Here is a 22811-nt window from a genome sequence, read left to right as displayed (position 1 = left end):
CTTCTAAACTCAAAGTTTAATTCTATCTAGAATAGATCTAGATTTAGTTAGGTAGCCTAATAATGTAATATCGTCTTTTTACAAGCTTTTTTATTATTTAGATCTAACTTCATTTCTTGTCTGCACGCTAGATCTATATTGATTATTGTGTGACTATATTGATGCTTTTTAAGTAGTATCTAGATTTCTAGTAAGTACTAAAAGTTAAAAGTAGGGTTAGGAGGGTTATCTAATAAAATATCTATCGAATATCGATGTCCGATGTAGTAAATTAGTTGTAGTAGTAGTAGTACTAGATCTAGATCTAGTAGTAGTAAGTAGTTAGTAGGGACTCGAGTTCGAACCCTCGGGCAGAGATGATGATGAGCTGAGGATTGTTAGTGTTAGCTGGGGACAGCCACTCTTCTAGGAGAGACAACTCCAAAATCAAACAACTGCTGCCTTGTAGTTTGTTCTTGGTGGTTGGACAAGGGCTATGGAAGCAAATCCAAAAAGAAAAGCAGGCTGAAATCGGAGTTAATGGCGCACAACCAGTTGACATGTAATAATTAATAATAATTGTGATGTAAGCGTGGTTGAGTCGGCAAAAGCTCATTGTTGATAAATTCGAAAAAGTCTCGAGTTCAAACCCTCTGGCAGATAAGGACTAAGGTTCGATCCCCTCCAACACTAAAAGAATGAAGAAGAAGAAGTAGGGACTTTGACAAAAATTTCTAAATGATTTATCTAGCTTAGGTGTGTAAAATTCGCCGAGGCTAGTAATGATAATATGATAAGTAATGCTATGGGAGTCGTGGGTCACTTACTTTTTATAAAAGAGGGTCGCTACTGGAAAAAGTTTGGGAACCCATGCTCTATACTATAGTTAATATCATGTACAGTATTTTCTCTTAAAATCCTCCTTCCATCACTTCAACTTTAATAGTAACACAATTTATGTGCATAGTCTTTAATTAGAAAAACATTAGACCTAAAAAATATAGAATTTTTTTATGTACTTAAAAAAAGATCAATTACTCAAACAGATTCTTGGCCTCAGAATGAATCAGAACCCAACACATGATTTGGAAAAGATGGGCTGCAGCATTGAGATGTCAGGTGTAAATCTTACAGATCATGATGAAGAAAAGAGAGCTAGCCAAAATGATGCCTTCCATGTGAATACTTCATTGATACCTCAGGCAACATTGGATGAACAAGGGCTAGAGCTTCAAGAGCTTGGTTTAAGTGTTTTTAATCAAGATGTTTTAGAACAAGGTAGATCTAAGTCTTTCTCAAATTGAATCAATATGTAATGTCTAAACATAAACCACACTAGATCTAACTCCTATAGTCACTCTAAGCATAAGTAACATTTTACATTTTGTCATTTGTAACAGTAAGTCTTCTTTTAAAAGACAAGCAAAATCTATTAAGTTCTAGGCAAATTGTGTTTACCATATGCAACACTCAGATCCTTTTGTGAATCAGTTTTAACACCTAAATTTACTAAACTAATTTGAAAACCTGTTTTGTTGCTGTAAGCTCCAATTACTATTTACAGGAATAATGGATCAAGTTGACCAGGCATTGGTTAAGGAAGAGAAAAAAAGATTGGAAAAAATCTTAAAGAATGAGCTAAAAGTAATTTGTGATGATATTTTGTAAGTAGTTGATTTCATTTTTTAATCATGCACATTTAGTTTAGGATGGAAACAGTTGACAATATTAACCAATTAAAAGCTATGTTCTCAGATATATTTTTTGGTCTGTTGTCATCATATTGTATTATTTCTGATTTGTGTTGAAATGTATGTGTTTAGTATCTTTACTTAAGTGCTATACAACGAGACTTTAGTTTTACCTAATTAAAAAATATGTGTACAAAGTCACCATAACTTACAACTTGTGATGTGCTAAAAAAGTTAACTAGTTAATTTATTAGGTTATTTAAAAAAATCACTGTTTAAATGCTAATTGTTTAGAATGTTATAAATTTAATAAATCTATTGTTTATCTTTAACTATAATTTTAATTATTTTATGAAGACTTGTGAAAAAAGATTTGGAACATATAATGAAATCTGAAAAAAAATTAGAATTGGGTGAAATGTCATCCGACATCAGACGACAGCTCGAAGGCATAAAAAAGCAAAGGAGTAACAAGGTTAACTTAATCTATTATAAAATTTAACTTGTAATAGCTTTGATTAATTTGATTTATGGTCTTAAGATTTTTTAATGGTAATTTTTTTCTGTTATAAGTAAACCATAGAGCTAATAAAATAATATTTTTCTGTTAGAAGTAAACCATAGAGCTAATAAAATAATATCAACTTCAAATGGTACAGTTTTTTATATTATAATGACCATGACAGAATAAGCAGTTAAAAACATTGATGGTGCGACAAGAAAATGTAAAGAAGAAGCTACAGTTGTATAATCAAGACACAGAATCTGTAGAAGAAGAAGGTGCTAGTTTTTTTTTTTTTTATCATTATAAACTTACTCAGTGTGTGAAATATGTAACTTGTCTTTAAAATATATGCACAAAATTAGAGCAACAGATATTTTTAAAAATTTGGTTTCACTTGTCTAATCAATAATTTTTTTTGTTTTTAACAATAAGCTGACAGCATGTTTAATCAAGCTTTTCAAATTGGTACACAAAAAGAAACTGAAAAAGAGCGCATGATTCGTACTGGTGAGATGACCCCATTTGGCACAGTTATGAAGCCTGCAGCTCTTAAACCTGTCCACCCCAGGGAACCAAATTTATCAGAATTTGAAAAAGTCTTAATGGCCAAAGAATTACCTTCAGTCAAGGTTAAAAAGGATTTTGAAAAATATGTTAAAAGAAAGTCTCTTAAAACATCAAATGAAATGGAACATACAGGCAGTAATGTTTCCTGGTCTGTAAGGAAAAAACAAAAAAGGGAATCCACAGAACCTGATTTTAAAAAAGCACAGCAAACACATTCTACTGGTGTAGTCTATTCAACTAGACACCAGCAGCGGATAATTGACTGTCAAGCAAGTGCCAATAAAGATCATATGGAGTAAGATAATTTTGTTTACTTTGCTGGAATGCCTTAATTAAAAAAAAAAATTGATGATGGATTGAGTTATACACAGTGTCATTTTATATTTCATTATGTGTTCTTTTATTATTATTATTTATTACTTCAGCATCAATCAAATATTTAATTTTTTGTTTTAATTCTATAAATTGTTTTTTATCTTGTATAAAGAATGTGTTCAGATAAGCCTGTATCAATTATCCTTTTATGACAGAGATGAGCATAACAATATAGAGGAGCAAGATGATGACAGTGGAGATGCTGAATCTAACAATGATGAAGAAGAATATAGACCAAGTAATCAAGAATTGATGGGGGAATCCTCTGACAACTACACATCTATTGGTAAAGATTTGCAATTCGATTTTTGGCACACTCATTAAAGGTTTATGAAAGTATTAATTTTTGTTGAGATTAAAGAGTGAGGTAACAAAAAAGTACATTAATACAGCATGATGTTTAAAAAACTGATTACTTCATTCTAGATGAAGATGGTGAGACCCTTGAAGATGAATCCAAAAAGAGAAAAAAAAGTAAAAGGAGTTCATTTCCTAGGAAGAAACCTAGGAAGATTCCAAAATACATAGAGGATGATGAAACAAAACATGAGGAAGGAAAGGTGAAGAGAGATTTGTCTTACAGAAGGGAAAGAGATGATGCTGACCCGGAGTATTACCAACAGAGACTCTTAAGGTTTAAACATGTTTTTATTTTTTTAGTAGGCTATTTTCTAGTTAAGTCTTATATATGTATATACATTTATATATACATATATATATATATATATATATATATATATATATATATATATATATATATATATATATATATATATATATATATATATATATATATATATATATATATATATATATAATTTATATCATTACTTTTTTCTTCAGACAACAAAGATTAGATGAGAAAGAAGAGAAAATTGATGACATGAAATTGGATGATGAAAATGATGATTCAGAGTTTGATGGTGGTTTACGAGTCCCTCCTCGACTGTGGAGTAAGCTTTTTAAGTAAGTGATTTTTTTTTCATCAACCTGCTTTCAAGTATTTGATGGGTGTTTTAATTTATTCATTCCGCTTGATCAAATAACTAAAATGAAATTTGTAAAATACTGCTATCTGTATCATTTGGTCCAATCTATTAACTAAAGACATTCGCTATCAAATGCTTACAAAATAAAATAATCACTCTATTTTCAGATATCAAAAGACTGGTGTACGTTGGTTGTGGGAACTGCATTGTCAACAAGTAGGGGGTATTGTAGGAGATGAAATGGGGCTTGGCAAGACTATACAGACTATTGCTTTTCTTGCTGCCTTACGTACTAGTCAAGTAAAAAATGTTAATTTCCCGTATGTTGGTAAAAAAATTTTTACCTCTCTTGTAACTTCTTTCAGTTATCTTTTCTTAACTCTGTTGCTAGCTATTTTCAAAATGAAATTGTATTAAAAAAACATTTAGTATTTTTGTTAACTGTTCAGGTGTATAATATTCATACATTTTTTTAGGTATAAAGGACTGGGCCCTTCTATTATTGTCTGTCCTACGACTGTCATGCACCAATGGCTCAAGGAGTTTCATAAGTGGTGGCCAGATTTTAGAGTTGCTATTTTACATTCTTCTGGATCTTTTACTGGGTCTGAGGTTTGTTTCTTTCTAATGTATACTGTATAGTATTTAATAATGATAATATTAACACAGCTTTATTTGAAAGTAATTAACCTATGATTGTTGAAATTTATTTTGAACGAAAAATATTCTGCTTTTTTTTGGCAGTCAGAGATGGTTAGATCTGTGGCAAAGAGTTCTGGAATTTTAATCACATCCTACAATACCCTTGTTATCCATCAAGAGCTTGTGCTTCGCTTCAATTGGCATTATGTAATTCTGGATGAAGGTCATAAGATTCGTAATCCAGATGCCAAAGTTACTTTAGTTTGTAAGCAGGTACGTGCAAAAATTGCCATCATTAACTGATAGATTTAAAATATATACTTTTGTACATTAATAGCAGCTTAATGTTGATTTAGAAAGTGATAATAATACAAATTAGAGATTGAAAACATTTCAATTGTATACTTTTGTATATTGATAGCATACATGGTATAATTTCATATCAGTGTGTTGTATAGACTTACTGCTTGAAGCATTCTATGATATTACACTCTGCTCTATTTTTAAATATAGTTTCGAACACCTCACAGGATAATATTATCTGGATCACCCATTCAAAATAATCTGAAAGAACTCTGGTCTTTGTTTGACTTTATATTTCCTGGAAAGTTGGGAACTTTACCAGACTTTATGCAGCATTTTTCCATACCCATTGTACAGGGTGGCTACTCCAATGCAACTCAAGTACAGGTATGTTTGTCTCCCTTATTTCTCTATTGTATTTCCCCCCAACCATCCCCTCTATCAAGGTAGCAATTTATAATGAATATAAATACAATTATCTTTTGAAAAGTATAATTTACTCCTTAATCACACAAATGTTTCTGTTAGTTCTGCTACCCTCTGTCTACTTTATTATATGCTTTTTGGTTGCGTACTACATTAGTTTACTAGAAAGAGTCAACCATTTATGAAGTCTGCACAAAATTGGAATAGTACACATGTGCTCACCACTCCTATCCACATACTGTCACTTTGAATTAACCCCACTTCCCTTTGAGTGGACATCTGCAATAATAAAACAGACCTCTCAAAACTTACTTCCAGTATACTAAGTGGTATACAATATTTTTTATAATTATAAATATGAATATATTGTGTGAATGTCATAACTTGATGATCCCATACATTACACATCAATACAGGTTGAAACAGCCTATCGATGTGCCTGTGTTCTTCGAGACACTATCAACCCCTACCTCATCAGAAGGATGAAAGCAGATGTTAAAAAAAATTTGGATCTTCCAAACAAAAATGAACAGGTTAGTTTTCCATTGTGGAGAACACAAAAAAATCAAACGATTATAGATATTCACATGGTCAGAATTTTATGTAATTACTTATAGTGGCAAAGCATTTGTTAGTTTTATTCTTTTAAAACTTATTAATGTATATTCTGCAGGTGTTGTTTTGTCGCCTTACAGAGGAACAAAGGGATGTTTATAAAGAATATTTGGACTCTAGAGAATGTAATGCAATCTTACAAGGAAAATTCCAGGTGATGATTTTTCTTAAAATGATTGGTAAAGTTGAATAACAAAGTATTAATTAATGTCCATAAAGTATTCATAAAGTAAAACCCATGCCCATCAATAAGATATCTTTCAATTAAAAAATATCAAAATTTTTCTGCAGGTGTTTGCTGGCCTTATCACGCTGCGTAAGATCTGTAATCATCCAGATCTGTCAACTGGTGGACCACAGTTTTTTCACTCAGATTGTTCAGAAACAGATCCTGAATATCAGTTTGGCTATCACAAGAGAAGTGGGAAAATGATTGTTGTAGAAGCACTACTGCGCCTTTGGTACAAACAGAAACACAGAGTTCTGTTGTTTACACAAAGTAAATCTGTAAGTTGATTGCATCTGCAGATTTTTAAATGACTGCGTTATCATTTTCATACATTGTTTTAAACATCATTTATTATGTCGTGACATCATGTCATTCTTATATCTTGTAGATGTTGAACATATTGGAGAAATTTGCGGCAGAAAAAGGGTACAGTTATTTAATCATGGATGGAGGGACGGCAATATCTGCTAGACAGCCTTTAATCTCACAGTTTAATAATGTAAGTATATTCATTATTTAAAAAATCATTTAAATTATCTTTAATAACTTATTACTATTTTTTGTAAAATGCATGACTACTCTCATTTTCAGACACCATCTATCTATTTGTTTTTGTTAACTACTCGAGTCGGTGGGCTAGGTGTGAATTTGACAGGTGCAGACAGAGTTATCATCTATGACCCTGACTGGAATCCAAGTACTGATGTACAGGCTCGGGAAAGAGCCTGGCGTATTGGTCAAACAAAACAGGTGACCATCTACAGACTTTTGACCTCAGGAACTATTGAAGAAAAGATTTATCACAGGTATTTTTCTATTTGTGTGAATAAGCAGCTTGTTTGTAAGTGCTCATGATGTTATTGAAAGCAGTTTTTTTTAACAGTTTACAGGTATATTTGCAGATTTAAAAATACTTTAAAATTAAATTAAAATTTTCACGTAAATAAATTTATAAATACATAAATTTCTACATGTAGCTGACATATATAATAATTAATTCAGCCAAAAAAGTGTTTTTTTTTAATTTATATTTTCAGACAAATTTTTAAACAGTTTTTAACAAATCGAGTGTTAAAAGATCCAAAACAAAGAAGGCTTTTCAAATCCCAGGATTTGATGGAACTCTTCACACTGGGATGTGATAATAATGAAGAAGGGACAGAAACCAGTGCTCTATTTGCAGGGACAGGATCAGATGTGAAAGTTTCAAAAAGGAGCAGAAAAAATAGATTTGATGAAATGAAAGACAAGAAAGAATTAAAAACTAGTGAGAACAAAGACAATAAAAGTGTTGATGAAGAAAATATGGGATTGGATAATGAAGAGCTAGAAAGGATGAAAGAGTTGGCTAGGAATTTGAGTAGAAAGATGGAAGAAGAAAAAAGAAAGAGAGAGAGTGAAAGACGGGCATCAGAAGACTCTACAAAACTATTCACCCCTTCTGATGAGGTAGAAGAGGTTCAGCCTGTAACAAATGATAAGAAAGACGATGAATTGAAAAGTTTAGAGACTACAGTAGTCTGTGATAATGGTGAAGAAATTGAAAGCAAAGTTGTCTCAGAAGAATCCACCAGTTCAGCACTCTCCCAAATAGGAGACAGTAAAAACTCACACTCTGGCAGTATACCCAACAAGTGGCATTCCAATGGGAAAAAATGGACCATCCCTATGCTCAAAAGAAACAAGGAGGAGAGGTCCACACCTCAAGATATTGATCACAGAGGTGAGGAAAAAAGGCAAAAGACAGAAGAGAAGAGGCGCAGATCACACACGGATGAAGAGAAAGATGATGATAAAACTAAAAAAAAGAAAAAGTTGCGTAATGCACGTAAGTTCCTCCAATGAATCATTAAAAAGTTTGCAAGTGGAAATTGTTCTGATAGAAAATGGAATAATATTATATTAGTAGGTTTTTAAAAAAATCACATATTTAACAAAATCCTAGCTCTTAATACTTTATTTTTAAAAAAAGTAAAGCTTCCCTTTAGACCTAGCAATCCATTGTGCAGATGAGGTAGAGTTCATATTTCTTGACTTCTATATATGAAGGAATGGTGTAGTCAGCATTATGCCCAGCCTCCTTTACTTTCCCCAACATAGTCAGGTACCCGTCAGAGCTGGGTGGACTCAGGTACGTCCTACAGTCACTAGACCAAACCAAGGTTCAAACTTGGGACCTTCGGGCTAGCTGCCGAAAGCTCTACCATTCAACCATGCTGACCCACAATACTTAATTAAGCTGCTATCAAATAATTTTCAAAACTCTAGGTTTTGCTAAAGACTTCAAAAAGAGCACAACGTTAAAAAAATTTTTTGATGTATCCTTAAATTTGAGTAAAATCAAAAACTTAAATCTTAAAACGTTTATTTTAAGCCATTTAATCAAGCCAGTTAATGCAAGTACCGTTATGCTTTCTCCAGGTTTTGAAGGTGAAAGAATACCTAATTTAGTGAAACACTGTAGCCTGTCCACTGCTGACCAGTCGGATGAACAACCTTCAGTTAGTACCCAGAAGAAAGATAATAAACGAGAAGATGATTACGTTCTCAAGCAGCTTTTCAAGAAAACAGGTTCACAATTTTTTAACAATTACAAATTAAATGAAAATATCTGTGTGTATTTATTTTCAATACAATGGTTGATTTTAATTGAATAGGTATGTAAATTGAGAAGTTATTAGTGTTAAGTGATTAGGATTTAAGGGGCTACAAAACAGGATAAATTATATATATTGTGTTGCTCTAACTGTTGGGCTGTGAGAATATTGAAAAATTACTTTTCTAGGACTGCAGGGTGCAATGAAACATGAGAAGATAATGGACTCTGGGCGACCTGATTATGCCATTGTAGAGGCAGAAGCTGAGAAAGTTGCGAGGGAAGCAGTAGCCGCCTTACGAAGATCTCGCCAGCAATGTGCATCTGCTATGTCAGGGCTTCCCACATGGACAGGACAGCATGGGGGACTAGCGAAGTAATTTTTTGTGTGGTTAATATTCATAGTTATGGGAATTTGTTATTTTACTATAAGATATTGTGCATTGGGGACCATCTACATTCAATAAAAAAAAAAAAATCACATCCCTTTATTCCTATAAGTTGAAGCAATGCAGTTTAAAATATGCTAATTTGCATTTGTTGCACAATAATTGTTTTGAAGTTTTATATTTTTCTTAAACCAATTTTTAATTTTTACAGACCACGTTTTGGACAAAAGAAGAATAGTTTATTAGTTGTTAACAAGTCAGCACCATCAGAAACACCTCAGATCACCTCACAGGTTAGTCAAAACTTTTGTTATATCAATAATGTGTGCTATACTACAAAGCTGCTTTTCACGCTATATAGTATTCATTCATGAAAGGCATTTGTATTAACTGCTTTTTGTCAGTTGTTAAGAAATGCCTAGTCAACAGGATAGGGCTAGGTTTTTTGTACCAAGAGTTAAGTTGAGGGTTTTGTGTTTATGTAATTAATAACACCCATTTTTACTTGCACCGTAAATAACTAATTAATGTTTATGAAATCCATGAAAAACACTAATCTAATACCATTCCTATTTGCTCCCAGAAAAGTGCAACAGAAAAAGATAAACTTTTTGATGGCAGTGTGTCTGGTACTGTGTCCTTGAGTACAAAAGATAATTCCTTAACATCGCAAGACCTCTTATCCCGCATGAGAGCGAGGAAAAGAATTTCAACAGCTTCTGTATCCACTGAAGATGAGGATTTCCTGCGGCCTGATGTGCCTGAGAATCTGGATCCAAAAGATGAAGAGCTGTTAAAAGACATCAGGAACTTTGTTGCTTTTATGGCTAACACTGATGGGGAGGCGTCAACTCAAGAAATCGTTCTGAATTTTGGCACACGCCTACCAAAATCAGATGCTCCTAAATTTAAAGCCATGTTGAACCAAATTTGTGATTTTCGTAGTGGTGTATGGCGATTAAAAACTGAGTTTCGTTAATCTGAAATTTCAGTTGCATGAAATGATGCTGTTGATATATTTGTAAGCTGTGAAACTAATTGGAAGAATTAATGTTAATTTGCATATCAACAAATCTATAGGCAGCATATTTTTTAAACAGGAGTGTCACAATTTTCTTTAATGTTATGATATTTGCAAAGTTTACAGAAAAGTAAAAAAGATAGGTATGTTGTTAAAAATTTGTATTTTTTTAGTGAAAAATTTCATTTGATAATCATATTTTTTACCATTATTATTTTATAATCAATTCTTAAATGAGAATTATTGTTATGATTGAATACTTATCTAGTGTTTTCAACATGTCATACTTTTTATTTAAATTGTTGAGATTCTTAATTTGTGATTTTTGTTATTCATGCAGGAATTCAGTACTTTTTATTTTTAAGTTTATTAAGTTTTATTCAATTATTGAAAATTTAAATTAAAAATTAATGGACTTTCCAGTTGCAAGAATGGCAGCATTCCTATGTCAAAAAAATAAAATCTGTACACAAAAGTTATGTGAAAAGTACACAACATAACCGAATAGCCAGTTTTGTGATTCATATATGTACACTTTTGTATGTATAAAAATTACACATAATGATAATACAATGTGTTTAAACTAAAACATGTTTTTACTTATTGGTGTATTACATTTTATGACCAATATTTTTTTAGTTTTTTAAATGGATACAAAATGTCAGTATGTTTTGTAACTTTTTAAACAGATTACACTCATGATTGATTAAAAGACATCATCTAGATCTAGTAATAGTATCTTTGTGTGTTAGCTTTGTAGAACTAATAGCGGTCTGGCACAACTGGAAGGGGAAATAACTGTTAATTCACTTTTCACCTTTTAAAATATGAGTACATTGATTAATAATATATCCTTACATAACCCGTTACGGTGACTGAGTAGTTTCGCATATATGGGTCATTGTGTGTTGTCTACACTATGAAAGGGCCAATTAGTTTCAAATTTTAAGATGGGATAATGATTCCTTGAGACAAACCTGTTTTAATCAATTAAACTTCTTAAAATATTACTTTGAGAACAATTGCGGTTTTTGTGAGATTTGCAAAATAAAAGTGGAATAGTATTGCAAATAATTTACAAATGCAACACACGCACAAAACATACCCTAACACCACACACATTCCAAAATACTTTCTTAATCTTCATCTCCCCTCACACGTATAGTCCTAAAAAGGCGGCTTACGTACTTCCTCTTCACATCCATGAACTAGGCTGATGCATTCATATTCTGTTATAGCCTGCCTAATCAACAAACAACATGAGCTCTAGGCTTCTTATGACCAGAGCCACATCTGACCTTTTAAAATATGAGACAGCTACAATTATCTCTGACACAAACTATCTGATTTGCTCATAACAATGCTCCTGGCTGACCTAGGCCTGTGAATGAGCATTCCAGTCGCTTTGTGTGTTTACATTACAACGCTTTTATATAACGGATCTACCATTTTCTCGTATGATGGTAGGAGTAGAATACTAATTTATTTTTCGCTTGTACGGGATTTCGGAAGATACAGAAAATTTGATTTAATCCCAGGTTTGATTTAAATAGGCTCCCCTACATGTTTTTACGAGGAGCCTACACTAGGCTACATAACGTCAGCCGCTAGATTTATCGACCACGCACGCCGCCAGTATTTCTTTCATGTAAGCCTATCGGTTGGGGGTGTTTCTTCTAGGGAGGTGACACCATTAAGTGCCGCACCGGGTGACACCCGACCTCGCTACGCCACTGAGATAACTGTTGTGTTAATTAATTATAATACTCTATTGACTGAGCTCCGTCAATATTTTAGAAAAACAAAATTGATGTTTAAAAAAAAACAACTTTAATAAGTTTGAGGAGGGCTGAGGTGTGTCGTCAGTTTAGGAGGGGGTGGTGAGTCTGGCTTTCTGTGAGTGTCTGTGACGATGTGTCACGGAGAAAGAGCGGAATTTTTTTTTTTTTAAATCGTAATAAAAAGCATGACGTCATTTATGGATGACCCCTAATAGCTTAATCGATGAAGTGTTGTTTGACACATGTCGGCCGATCAATTTACAGCAGCTTTAAGAAAACGTATAAGAACACTATATTTGAAACATTGTTAATCCCCATCCCACCACTATCCAGAGATAAATGCGCACTAAAGGCCTAACCAAGCTATAGGCCTATATGCATACGGACCATTGGGGCGATCTGTAGCTTTCATCGTCTCCATTTTAGCGTTATATATTTATATATATAAGCCTATATATATATATATATATATATATATATATATATATATATATATATATATATATATATGTGTGTGTGTAATAAAGCCGCCGCCATCCCTTGTCATTAATGACATTAAAACACCTTCCCCAACAATGCCACACCTCAGCCACCCACCCCCCTTACACACACGTAGCCTATACACTTTCAAATAGCAATTTTCGTTTTTTTAAATAAAGGGGTTTCTTCCTAAAATATTTATAAGATCAATATTCGGTTACTTTCGATAAGATTGAAATAGGTCTACTCCTAACTACACATATTGATAATATAGGCTTAAGCATAAAGTTTAAACAAACACACGGCTTGTTAATCTCAAGCTTGATCCAGATGCGCAGCTGTTTGTACAACTGCTAAATATAAATCGGCTGTTATCTGAACACGAAATCTAGCAATAGTTTTTATATACATCTTGATGTGCATAATGTAGATATATCTATCAGATATCTAGATTGGCATTTTGAATGAGCATAAGATTTTTAAAATATAGATCTAGAATCTAGGCCTACATCACTAACACAGTCATATTTTTTTTCAACGAATCTGAAATTTCTTAGAATAGGTTACTTTAGATTGACTTACATGGGGGAGCTACCATCTCCTACCAAGCGCATCCCCAGGTGGTAGATTGGGGAGAGGCCCTTTGAGGGTTCGCTGTGAATACCAGATAAACAGCCGTGGGCCAACTGGTTTGTGGTCATGGAGGATAAAGTGGGATATCCATTGGTTAGGATATTCAATCTAAAACATCTCATAAATCCAAGGAAATGACTTCAACGGCGAGCATGGGGCGCTATAACTCCAAACCCGGGTAGATGGGGCTCGTCAGCTAGGGACAGCAACCAGAGGCGTATCCAGGTTTTCGTTATAGGGGGAGCGAAAAGAGCAAAAAAAGGCGCCGAATTTTTAACAAGTTCTATATACGTGTATTATATATATATATATATATATATATATATATATATATATATATATATATATATATATATATATATATATAATTACTAGCTGTATGTCATTACTTCGCTATGATGTAAAATAAATTGAAAGTAGCACTCTGAAGAAATAAGAAAAAAACACACAATGTAGGCCGACAAAACAAAAATTGTATCAATCTAAGCAAAAAAATATAAATATACACACACTACAACAAAAAAACAACGAACGGAACACAATCTGTTTTGTAATTCTTGTAAAACAAGTTAATAAAAAGTCTAGTGACAATTTAAGCGCAATTTCCTTATGTTATCCATAACAAGTAAAAATTAAACTTATAGCAAGATCTAAAAGACAGCGAAAAATAGATTATTTTGACACATCCCTTTCACCATAGATTTATATCTATACATTGCTATATAGCACTGTAGTGTATTATGTATAATGTAATTTTAAAAAAAAATTGTGACCGAACGAAAGGATATTTTTGAAAACTTTCTTCGGCAATATTGTTCTAAATTATGGCAAAAATCGATCGGTAAATGTTTCAAGTCGCTAAGTGGTCTGGTTGCCGAGATATGGGCCAAAAACTGCATTTTTTTCGAGGTTTTTTTGGCTTTTCCGGGAAATCCAGGAAGGAATTCTGGGAATTTGTTTGGCCCACAATCATTCTCGGAACTTGCTTAACATATTTGCTTTTGGAACTAGTCCTCGATATTGCTTCGTTGAGGAGGAGATACGACTTGAAGCTGCGGACAAACATCCATCCAGAAATAACGAATTAATAATCGCAATTGTCAGTATGGAAATTGCGCTAAAAAATTTTCTGACATAATTCCTGGGAAATTATTTAAGACAAGTGAAATAGGGGAAATAATCACTCTCTTAATATAAATATGTATATATCTACACATTTAATTATAAATGTCAAAACAAATAAATAATTACTTTAGAATATATGAAATTGCTTAGCACTATTCGTGTTTACAAAATGTTTTGTCTCTAATCAGAATTTAATATACCGTCATCATAAATGCGAAAGTATTACGGCATAATGAAAGTTTTTAAAATAAGAGTTGGTATAAAACCACTCTTTTCGATATAATAGAAAAACATTCGGAATAACAGCCTACATTTAACTAAATATCGGTCTTTTAGTTCAGATCATATATTTTTATTTAACTACTGCTTCTTTGTGTTCTTTAAAGATCATTTTTTAACATAGTGATAGGTATGGGTTAGATCACTGTATTGATCACACACCTTTTTACTGGTAATTGCAAAAACAATATTCACAGTTTTACGTTTAAAAAGCTAATTTTCTGGCGGCATGGTACTTTGGTACAGCATTACGCGTTTTTCTACATGTACTTAACAGATCAGTTCGGGTGGGATGGGGGGGGGGGGGGTGGGTTCAACTTCAATCACCACTGTCCGGTCACTTTAGGTCAATTATCCAACCCAGTGTATACTTAGATGTGACATTAATGTCGCTCTACACAATTGTGGGACGGAGTGGTCTAGCGGCAGAGAGCTGGACTGCTAACCCGTAAGTCTCGAGTTCGAATCCGGGATAACCAACTCAGAGTGAACATAGCGTCAGTTTTTAGATAATTGTTCTAAACATACATACATATTACACAAATATATATTACAGAAATAGATTTAAATAAGTAGCAGTGGTATTATAACAATATTGTTTTTTACAGAGAGGTCCATGGGGGAAGGGGGTTGTAACTGTTTCCTATAATTTGTTATCGTAATCACTTTCGCCCAAACTGTAAGAATACTACTACTTCATCGTGATGACGTTGTTGACTTTGTCAAAATTTCCCCACCACTACGCAGTTTGCTCATAAGTAAATTTAAATAGAGGTGCCACATCAGTTGTATTTGTTTCTGTATTGAATTTTTAAAAAAAGTAATCACACGATTCAAACTGTATATATAAAGTAATTATGTGTGAAGTTTTATGTATAAAATTTTCTAATTCAATTATTCGTAAGCAAATACATTATACAGTTGCCTTAAACTTAACACGCCTCTTTACAAGTGGTACTACACGTAAAGGTTTTTAAACATTGAAATGCATCGTAATGGTTATTTTTAGAATGGCAAACTGATGCAGCTGTTAATACGTGTTGTAAACGTAGGCACTTCTAGACTAGCACAAAAATGCTTAATTGCTGCATGAAAAGAAATTTTGTGATTTACATAGATGTGCCGACCAAAAATATTTTTTTTGCAAATATCATTGTTTAAAACTTTGAGTTTAAAAAGTTTCCAAAAAGGCGCCACTTTGCTGAAAATGGCCAGAGGGGGAGCGGCCGCTCCCCCTGCTCCCCCCCTGCGTACGCTACTGACAGCAACCCTTCTAGGAGAGAAAACTCCAATATCAAACAGCTGCTGCTTTGTGGTTTGTTCTTGGGTGATCAAAGGCTATGGAAGCAAATCCAGAAAGAAAAGCAGGCTGAAGTCGGAGTCAACAAGCTATACCATATTGCGCATAATATGCTGGCACGCATTGCTTAATTTTATGCTGGAGGAAAGCAAAAGGACTAACAGATTTGGCGTCCTGCCTGTGGAATCCCGCCGCGCAGGTAGGGGGCCGGGCTCTCCGCCTCGCAGGATCCAAACACTGGTCCAGAGTTTTTTCTAGGCATCTCTTCGCCGAAATTTTTTTACCGCCCCCGTGAACGAAATGAAATTTATATAATTTATATAGAAAATATATACTTTTAACAGTGGCTGCCCCACCCCCCCCCCCGAAAATCTCAAGTGCCCCCCCCCCCCCCCCGGAGAAAAAAGTCTGGAAGAAACATTGCACTGGTCCCTATACACCCCACTCAAGGAAACTCAAGGGGCACCCGCGGATCTGGAGACCACAGTCCAGTTTATACACGAACTTGGACGTGTTGTTTAAAATTTAATACTCCACCATAAACTACATTAAGAACGCAGAAGAAGAAGATGAAGAAGATTGACTTAGAATTAATAACTTTAATTACTTTATTATTTAATATATTGTTACATTAATTAAATCTACAAAAGACTATAGATCGAGATCCAGCAGGCCTACTTAAAAGAAATTTAGTCTATTGTTATAGTATTTACTAAATAGGCTATTTATTTAGAATTTAGGCCTACTCGTAGTTTGAATTTTTGTTTTATTTCGTTTCTTTTCAAAGTCACTTTTTATTGGAAAAGGCCAGGGAAAAGTGTGTAGTGTGTAGGACAGGCCTGCTGATTAGGCCTGGATACTGAAATGTAAATATTGTGACTTGCAACATTATCATTGCAATATCATTATTGGCTATATTACTCTTGAATGGGCTTGGAACATTTTAGCTAGCTCGTAAGTGTCCTAGATCTAGTAACTAGTCAATACTACAGACTTATTATAGCAGCTATAAGTTATTATAGTAATTATAGCTAGAATCTAGAGAATCTAGACTCTAGATCTAGATCTAGATCTAGTCTTAAGTTTTTAACTGACTAGGCCTACAAAATAAAATAATAATAATAAACTAATTAAAATTTTATTTTTAATTTACCTAGATTAGTCTAAGATTAGGGCCTATGGTCCTAGGTCATACTTTTTATTAATTAAGTTAACCTACTGCCTACTACTTTAGCTTTTCATTTTATTTAAATTTGTTTTCTTACCTTGTTATGGGCCTACCTACAAGCATAATTATAATAATTAGGCCTAATGACTGTTAATTCAGTGATGACTTTTAAAACATAGATCTATTTCAGAAACATTGCAGAGTGAAACATGGGCAAAGATGATGAAGCTAAAGGTATCTAGATCTATATATATTATTTATCTATATATATAATTCTCTTCTTCGAGCCGTTAGAAAACAAGCTGCAAACGCTCTCCCTACCTCCCCACCCCTACATGGTTTTAGTGAGCTGTGTTCACTCTAAATGTTTACAAGCAGAGCCAACGATTTTAAACGTAGGGGGGGGGGGGGAAGGAAGGGGGGGTTATGGTCCTTAACGAGCTACTTATAGTGTTTTAAAGAAATATTTTCAGTGTCAGCGTTGGTACTGTCGAATTCACAAATTATCAATTATTGAAAATTAGAAACAACTAAATAGCGGCGTATGTTATGCCGCGGGCCGGCTCGTTATATATAATTCTCTTCTGGGAGACGCTAGAAAACAAGCTGCAAGCGCATCCTTGCAGTCCCCTCTCTTTCTCTCTTTCACTATCACTACCACCCCCACCCCCACATGGTCTAGTGAGCTCTGGTCACGCTGTGTTTACAAATCGTAGAGCCGGGATTAGTGACGGCTATTAAGGGGAGATAATTTAGTTCGAAACGATTTTAAACTTACAGGAGGTAACTAAGAGGAGGCTGCTTGCTTTCACGGGGGGGGGGGGGGGGTGGTGGTATAGGGTTGGGGTTAGGGGAAAGGGGGGGGTAGTGTTTTAAAGCAAATATTTTTAGTGGCAGCATTGGTACTGTCGAATTCACAAATTATGAATTACTGAAAAGTAGAAAATAAAACAACTAAATAGCGGTGTATGATACGCGGCGGGTCGGCTCGTAAAAAATATTAGGCCTAATTACAATTAGTATATTAGGCCTATTAAGTAATTATTATCTATTGAAATAGTTCAAATAGGCTTAATTATAATAATTAATTAAATATAAAATGAGTTATTCAGTTAAATGTTTTTAAAAAAATAATATTAAGAATTCTAGATCTATAATAATACTGGTCATATATTTGCTTTAATTTAATAATTTGTCAACATTGATATGCATGAAAAAAAAAGAAACCAATAAAGCACTGTCAAAACTTTTTCACAGGGTCTGCATCAAAAGCAGATCTAATGGAGGAACATGTACGGCTGGTCAAGAAAGAAAAAGATATGCAACAGAAAAGTCAAGAAGTGAATGCTATATTTTTGGTTAGTAAATATAATTTATCTGCAATGGACTGGAAAAAAAGAGTCAACACAGGAAATAATTTTTAATTAGACCTATGTTGTTTTATTCATCTTTTATAATAAGTCCTTTCTGAGGACAGCACTGCTCTGTCGTAAATAGCTGCAGCTTAACATGAGACAACTTTTATTTTGGTCGACTGTTGCATTTTGTGAGTTCTCCCCCCTTTTCCTCCATATGCCAATGATTATATTTATCAAAGAATTTGTTTTATAAGTATTAAATTTTAACAGCTTGACTTGCATTACAAAATACCTTTATTAAACAATTATTAAATAAGCCTCTCTAATTTATTGCACCATTATTTTTTAGGATAAGCATATGTTAACGCTTCATTGTGAAACTAAAATGCTTTTTTGATTTCTTAGAAATTGGACCAAGCCTATAAAACATCCAAAGGAACATTTTCCATTCAGCGATATGGTCAGCTAAAAGACATGATCAAAGAGGCCACAAGTGAAAGCAGCCTGCAAAGTTTACAGCAAGTGTTGCATGATGGGGCCGGAGAAGCTGCAGGTACTAGGGTTAACATTGTAACAACAGTGGCTCAGTAATGGATATGGCCATCAATTACATAAAAAGTCTGGGGCTCATTGTTTCAGGTACAAGGTTAATATGGTAGGACATTGTGGTTGTATGGTAGAGCATACAGCTCCTAAGTTCTTGAGTTTTAATGCCGGGTTTATGTCAGTAGAATGTCCCTGAGTTCACCCAACTCTGATGGGTATCTGACTCACGTTAGGAAAAGTTAAGGCTGCTGGGCATAGTGCTCACCACACTATCGCTTACATATGCCAAGGTCATTGAAACAAATTAACTACTTCACCTACCTTACGGACTGTTAGGTTCTGAAGGGTACTTTACAAGGTTAACATAAGTGGGCCAGTAATGAGTATGGTCATCAATTTAAAACAGAATTTTTAAAAATGTCATGGTTAATTGTTTACATATTATTACTTTGTCATGTTTTTGTAATGTAGACTAAGAGGGTGTGGCATCATACATATTTGGTTAGAACTGTTAACCTACTCTCTTAAAAACAGAAATAAATTTTTTTTTAAACATTTCAGGAAGATCAGGTCTGGCATCTTTACTACACAAGGCCAAAGAGTTCTCTGGAGAATCTCAGAAGCAAACAAAATCTGAGCCAGAAAAAGCTACAGGAAAGACTTCTTTTATGAAAAAACTGAAAAACTTGACTGGATTTTCCAATGATCCCATTACAGGTTTGGTGATTTATTCTCTTTTGTATACAATACAGTATAAATACTTTCAAGCAATATATAGCCAGCTTTTTCCAATGATGTCTTTAATGTGGCAATTTTCATATGTGAAATTTTAACACTAATAATCCCTGTACCAATCATTAAAATGTTGAATATTAATTTTACTTAACAAGTTAACTTTTTTGGACTCTTTTTTTCCCAGAGTCCCACTTAGTGATTACCATGGTATGCAAAATAAGTTCACAAGGCTTTTTTCTTAAAAACCAATTTTCCTGTACATTAAAAACTAAGTCATGATCTATATTACCCTTCAGGTCTATATGGATGATGTACATAAATCAGAAAAATGGCTAAAATAAGGGAAGTAACTGTCCCTAGAATTGGCACATAAGAAATGAATATTCAAGTCAATTAAGTTAGACTATTTTAGTGAATATATTTTGTTCTAGCTGACCTTGGACTGAGTGTATAATACAGATAAGAATAGCCCTAAATGATAAAATAATGTTGTAGAATGCTTGCCTTATTCATGTCCTAAAGGGTTAAACCAATTATGTTGTGCCTTATCCATGCCCTAAAGGGTTAAACAATGTATGCCATGCTTTACTCCACGTCCACAGATGAAGATGTCATGACTGCTGATGAGCTGATGAGAGATAATGGAAGGAAGAAACGTTCCATCCAGCAGTTGACCAATCAGCTTTCTCAGTGTTTATCAAAGCTAGAAAAACTAAAGCATGACTATGAAGCTTCAAAATCACACGCCCCACCTAAACGTTATCAGGACTTAAAAGAGATGATCAAGCTAGCAACTGATGCCAAATAGCCAACACTAGTTTATCCTAAAAGGGTATGGGAATTTTTACTAATGTGCACAGTGAGAATCACGATTTTTCACCTTAATTTTTTAATGACATAATGCTCACTATTATTGTACAGATTTTTTCAGAAAGGGTGCAATGTATTATTTTAAATAAGTAAATCTTCATTCACAAGGTGCTGTTGGTATACAGTGTTTAACACATTTTACTAAATTAAGCAGTTACATCAAGTGTTCATATTGATATAGTTACAACCATATTTTAATATTATGATTATTGACCTTATAAAATTTAATCATAATGGCAAATATTATATGCATGTTCGTAAATTAAATTATATTCATTATTGTGTATTCAAAAGTCAATATGTAAGCAATGGGGCCTTTTATTGTGCAGTATATGAGTAAGTGAAGTTTTTTTTGTTTGTTGGGAATAGCTGATGGCTTATTTTCTTAACAATGTGGGGATAGTCTTTTCTGTCAGAAATGAATTAAAACACTTGGGTGCTGTAGCCAGTGGTTGTGTGGAATGAAACATGGGTTGTAGTGTTGTAACTGACATTCTGCTCTATGACCCTTGGGTACTGTAGCCAGTGGTTGTGTTGAATGAAACAGGGGTTGTAGTGTTGTAACTGACATTCTGCTCTATGACCCTTGGGTACTGTAGCCAGTGGTTGTGTTGAATGAAACAGGGGTTGTAGTGTTGTAACTGACATTCTGCTCTATGACCCTTGGGTACTGTAGCCAGTGGTTGTGTTGGATGAAACAGGGGTTGTAGTGCTGTAACTGACATTCGGCTCTATGACCCTGGGTACTGTAGCCTGTGGTTGTGTTGAATGAAACAGGGGTTGTAGTGTTGTAACTGACTTTCTGCTCTATGACCCTTGCCAGAATATAGGTAGCAGCCTTGTTAGCTGGAGTATCATTTTATGTCTAGTCATGCATTGTGTAAAAGTGAAAAGATTGCTCTGTAGGCTGTCTTCAGTAAAATTTGATTCATTGGTGACAAATCTTTATATTTTTTGTAAGCTTTTATTGAACAGGACATACATGTGTTCTCATCTAGATTTATTCTGATTTAAAATAAGATATTTTTAGCTGCTGTTTTTACGTGCCTTTCTCTTTAAGATTTTAAAATGAAATTTGACAATGTGCCTTATTGGCATCTTGTGTTGGTTGTTTCCCATATACTGGAAATATTTAATGACATACATTGTGTTATTTGTGATAATTATCATTAAAAATATTCTTGTATAAATTGTATTCAATTTCTTTCTGTTGTGTTACTGCTTATAATATTAGATAATGTATACATCAGCCATAGTAGCTGTAGTATCTATGACTTTTACAAGAGGAAACTTCTATAATAGAAGTTTTACAAGGGAAAAACTGTGAAGTCATGTTATCACAAGCCTTGTTCTACTTTTTGGATTAAAGACAGCTTTATCGGGATTTTATTCACTTATGCCAAATCGCCCCAAATTGTGGCCGCTAAAGACGTTTTCCACCGAGAGGACTTATGCCAAATGGGGGCGCTACATAACGCCACAAACTGGCCGCCAAAGACGTTTTCCACCAAGAGGACTTATGCCAAATGGGGGCGCTACAAAACGCCGCAAACTATGGCCGCCAAACTCAAAGACGTTTTCCACCAAGAGGACTTATGCCAAATGGAGACGCTACAAAACGCCCCAAACAAAGACGTTTTTCACCGAGATAATATGCCGAAAGGGAGTGTTGAAAAACACAAATGAAAATGGCAACTTTTTAAAAACGTTTTCCACCAAGAGAATATGCCGAGGAGTGTTGAAAAACACAATGAAAATGGCAACTGTTTAAAAACGTTTTCCACCGAGAGAATATGCCGAGGAGTGTTGAAAAACACAATGAAAATGGCAACTGTTTAAAAACGTTTTCCACCGAGAGAATATGCCGAGGAGTGTTGAAAAACACAATGAAAATGGCAACTGTTTAAAAACGTTTTCCACCGAGAGAATATGCCGAGGAGTGTTGAAAAACACTCACAATGAAAGTGGCAGTTGATCAAAAACATTTTCCACCAACAGGACTTGTGGGACACGCCAAATGACACTAGCCACAAACTATGGTTGGTTCAACACACTTGCTGCATAGTCTGGTAGGCCAAAAAAACTGGCCACATAGTCTCGTAGACCAATGACTTGCTACCTTCACTTCAATGGTTGGCAAAACAGTGGCCACTAACTATGGTAGGCAAAGTGAATGCCCATTCGCGAAAAGTTTTCATGAGATATGCGT

At 34.0% G+C, this 22811-nt stretch overlaps 2 protein-coding genes across 6 annotated transcripts; both read left to right on the top strand.

Moving 5' to 3' along the window:
• The first annotated feature begins 36 nt into the window (after nt 1–36).
• On the top strand, nt 37–11034 carry LOC131955021 (DNA excision repair protein ERCC-6). 3 transcript variants are annotated; one of them, XM_059318917.1, is made up of 23 exons: nt 37–51; nt 1026–1257; nt 1544–1643; nt 2028–2145; nt 2357–2450; nt 2608–3037; nt 3273–3403; nt 3544–3751; nt 3961–4083; nt 4274–4426; nt 4583–4718; nt 4851–5021; nt 5262–5438; nt 5894–6010; nt 6151–6246; nt 6384–6599; nt 6710–6820; nt 6913–7127; nt 7359–8149; nt 8743–8892; nt 9107–9293; nt 9518–9599; nt 9890–11034. In XM_059318917.1, the coding sequence occupies exons 2-23, from the start codon at nt 1041–1043 to the stop codon at nt 10283–10285; spliced, it is 4419 nt and encodes a 1472-aa protein (XP_059174900.1). In that variant the 5' UTR covers nt 37–51; nt 1026–1040; the 3' UTR covers nt 10286–11034. The 3 variants fall into 3 exon arrangements, with proteins under 3 accessions (XP_059174900.1, XP_059174899.1, XP_059174901.1); XM_059318916.1 differs by lacking the exon at nt 37–51 and adding an exon at nt 70–190; XM_059318918.1 differs by lacking the exon at nt 37–51 and adding an exon at nt 526–541.
• Nucleotides 11035–16714: 5680 nt separating this feature from the next.
• LOC131955029 (uncharacterized) lies at nt 16715–21792 on the top strand. 3 transcript variants are annotated; one of them, XM_059318948.1, is made up of 6 exons: nt 16715–16791; nt 17284–17327; nt 18351–18451; nt 18857–19004; nt 19559–19714; nt 20335–21792. In XM_059318948.1, exons 2-6 carry the CDS (start codon nt 17303–17305, stop codon nt 20538–20540), a joined length of 636 nt encoding a protein of 211 aa, XP_059174931.1. In that variant the 5' UTR covers nt 16715–16791; nt 17284–17302; the 3' UTR covers nt 20541–21792. The 3 variants fall into 3 exon arrangements, with proteins under 3 accessions (XP_059174931.1, XP_059174929.1, XP_059174932.1); XM_059318946.1 differs by having other exon boundaries at nt 16724–16879; XM_059318949.1 differs by having other exon boundaries at nt 16724–16879; nt 17273–17327.
• The last annotated feature ends 1019 nt before the right edge of the window (nt 21793–22811 follow it).

This window comes from Physella acuta, unplaced genomic scaffold, assembly GCF_028476545.2.
Source record: "Physella acuta isolate Inbredline_101_S28 unplaced genomic scaffold, ASM2847654v3 ptg001049l, whole genome shotgun sequence".
Taxonomy (NCBI): domain Eukaryota; kingdom Metazoa; phylum Mollusca; class Gastropoda; family Physidae; genus Physella; species Physella acuta.
This window is presented reverse-complemented; position numbering and strand designations above follow the sequence as displayed.

Bases quoted from the DNA above. Each gene is read 5' to 3' on its own strand.
- LOC131955021 (XM_059318917.1), top strand. From the start codon at position 1,041: ATGAATCAGAACCCAACACATGATTTGGAAAAGATGGGCTGCAGCATT. The intron at 1,258-1,543 runs GTAGATCTAAGT...TACTATTTACAG, and splicing joins TCAAGATGTTTTAGAACAAG to GAATAATGGATCAAGTTGAC. The intron at 6,600-6,709 runs GTAAGTTGATTG...TATATCTTGTAG, and splicing joins TGTTTACACAAAGTAAATCT to ATGTTGAACATATTGGAGAA.
- LOC131955029 (XM_059318948.1), top strand. From the start codon at position 17,303: ATGGGCAAAGATGATGAAGCTAAAG. The intron at 19,005-19,558 runs GTACTAGGGTTA...TAAACATTTCAG, and splicing joins TGGGGCCGGAGAAGCTGCAG to GAAGATCAGGTCTGGCATCT. The intron at 19,715-20,334 runs GTTTGGTGATTT...CCACGTCCACAG, and splicing joins TTCCAATGATCCCATTACAG to ATGAAGATGTCATGACTGCT.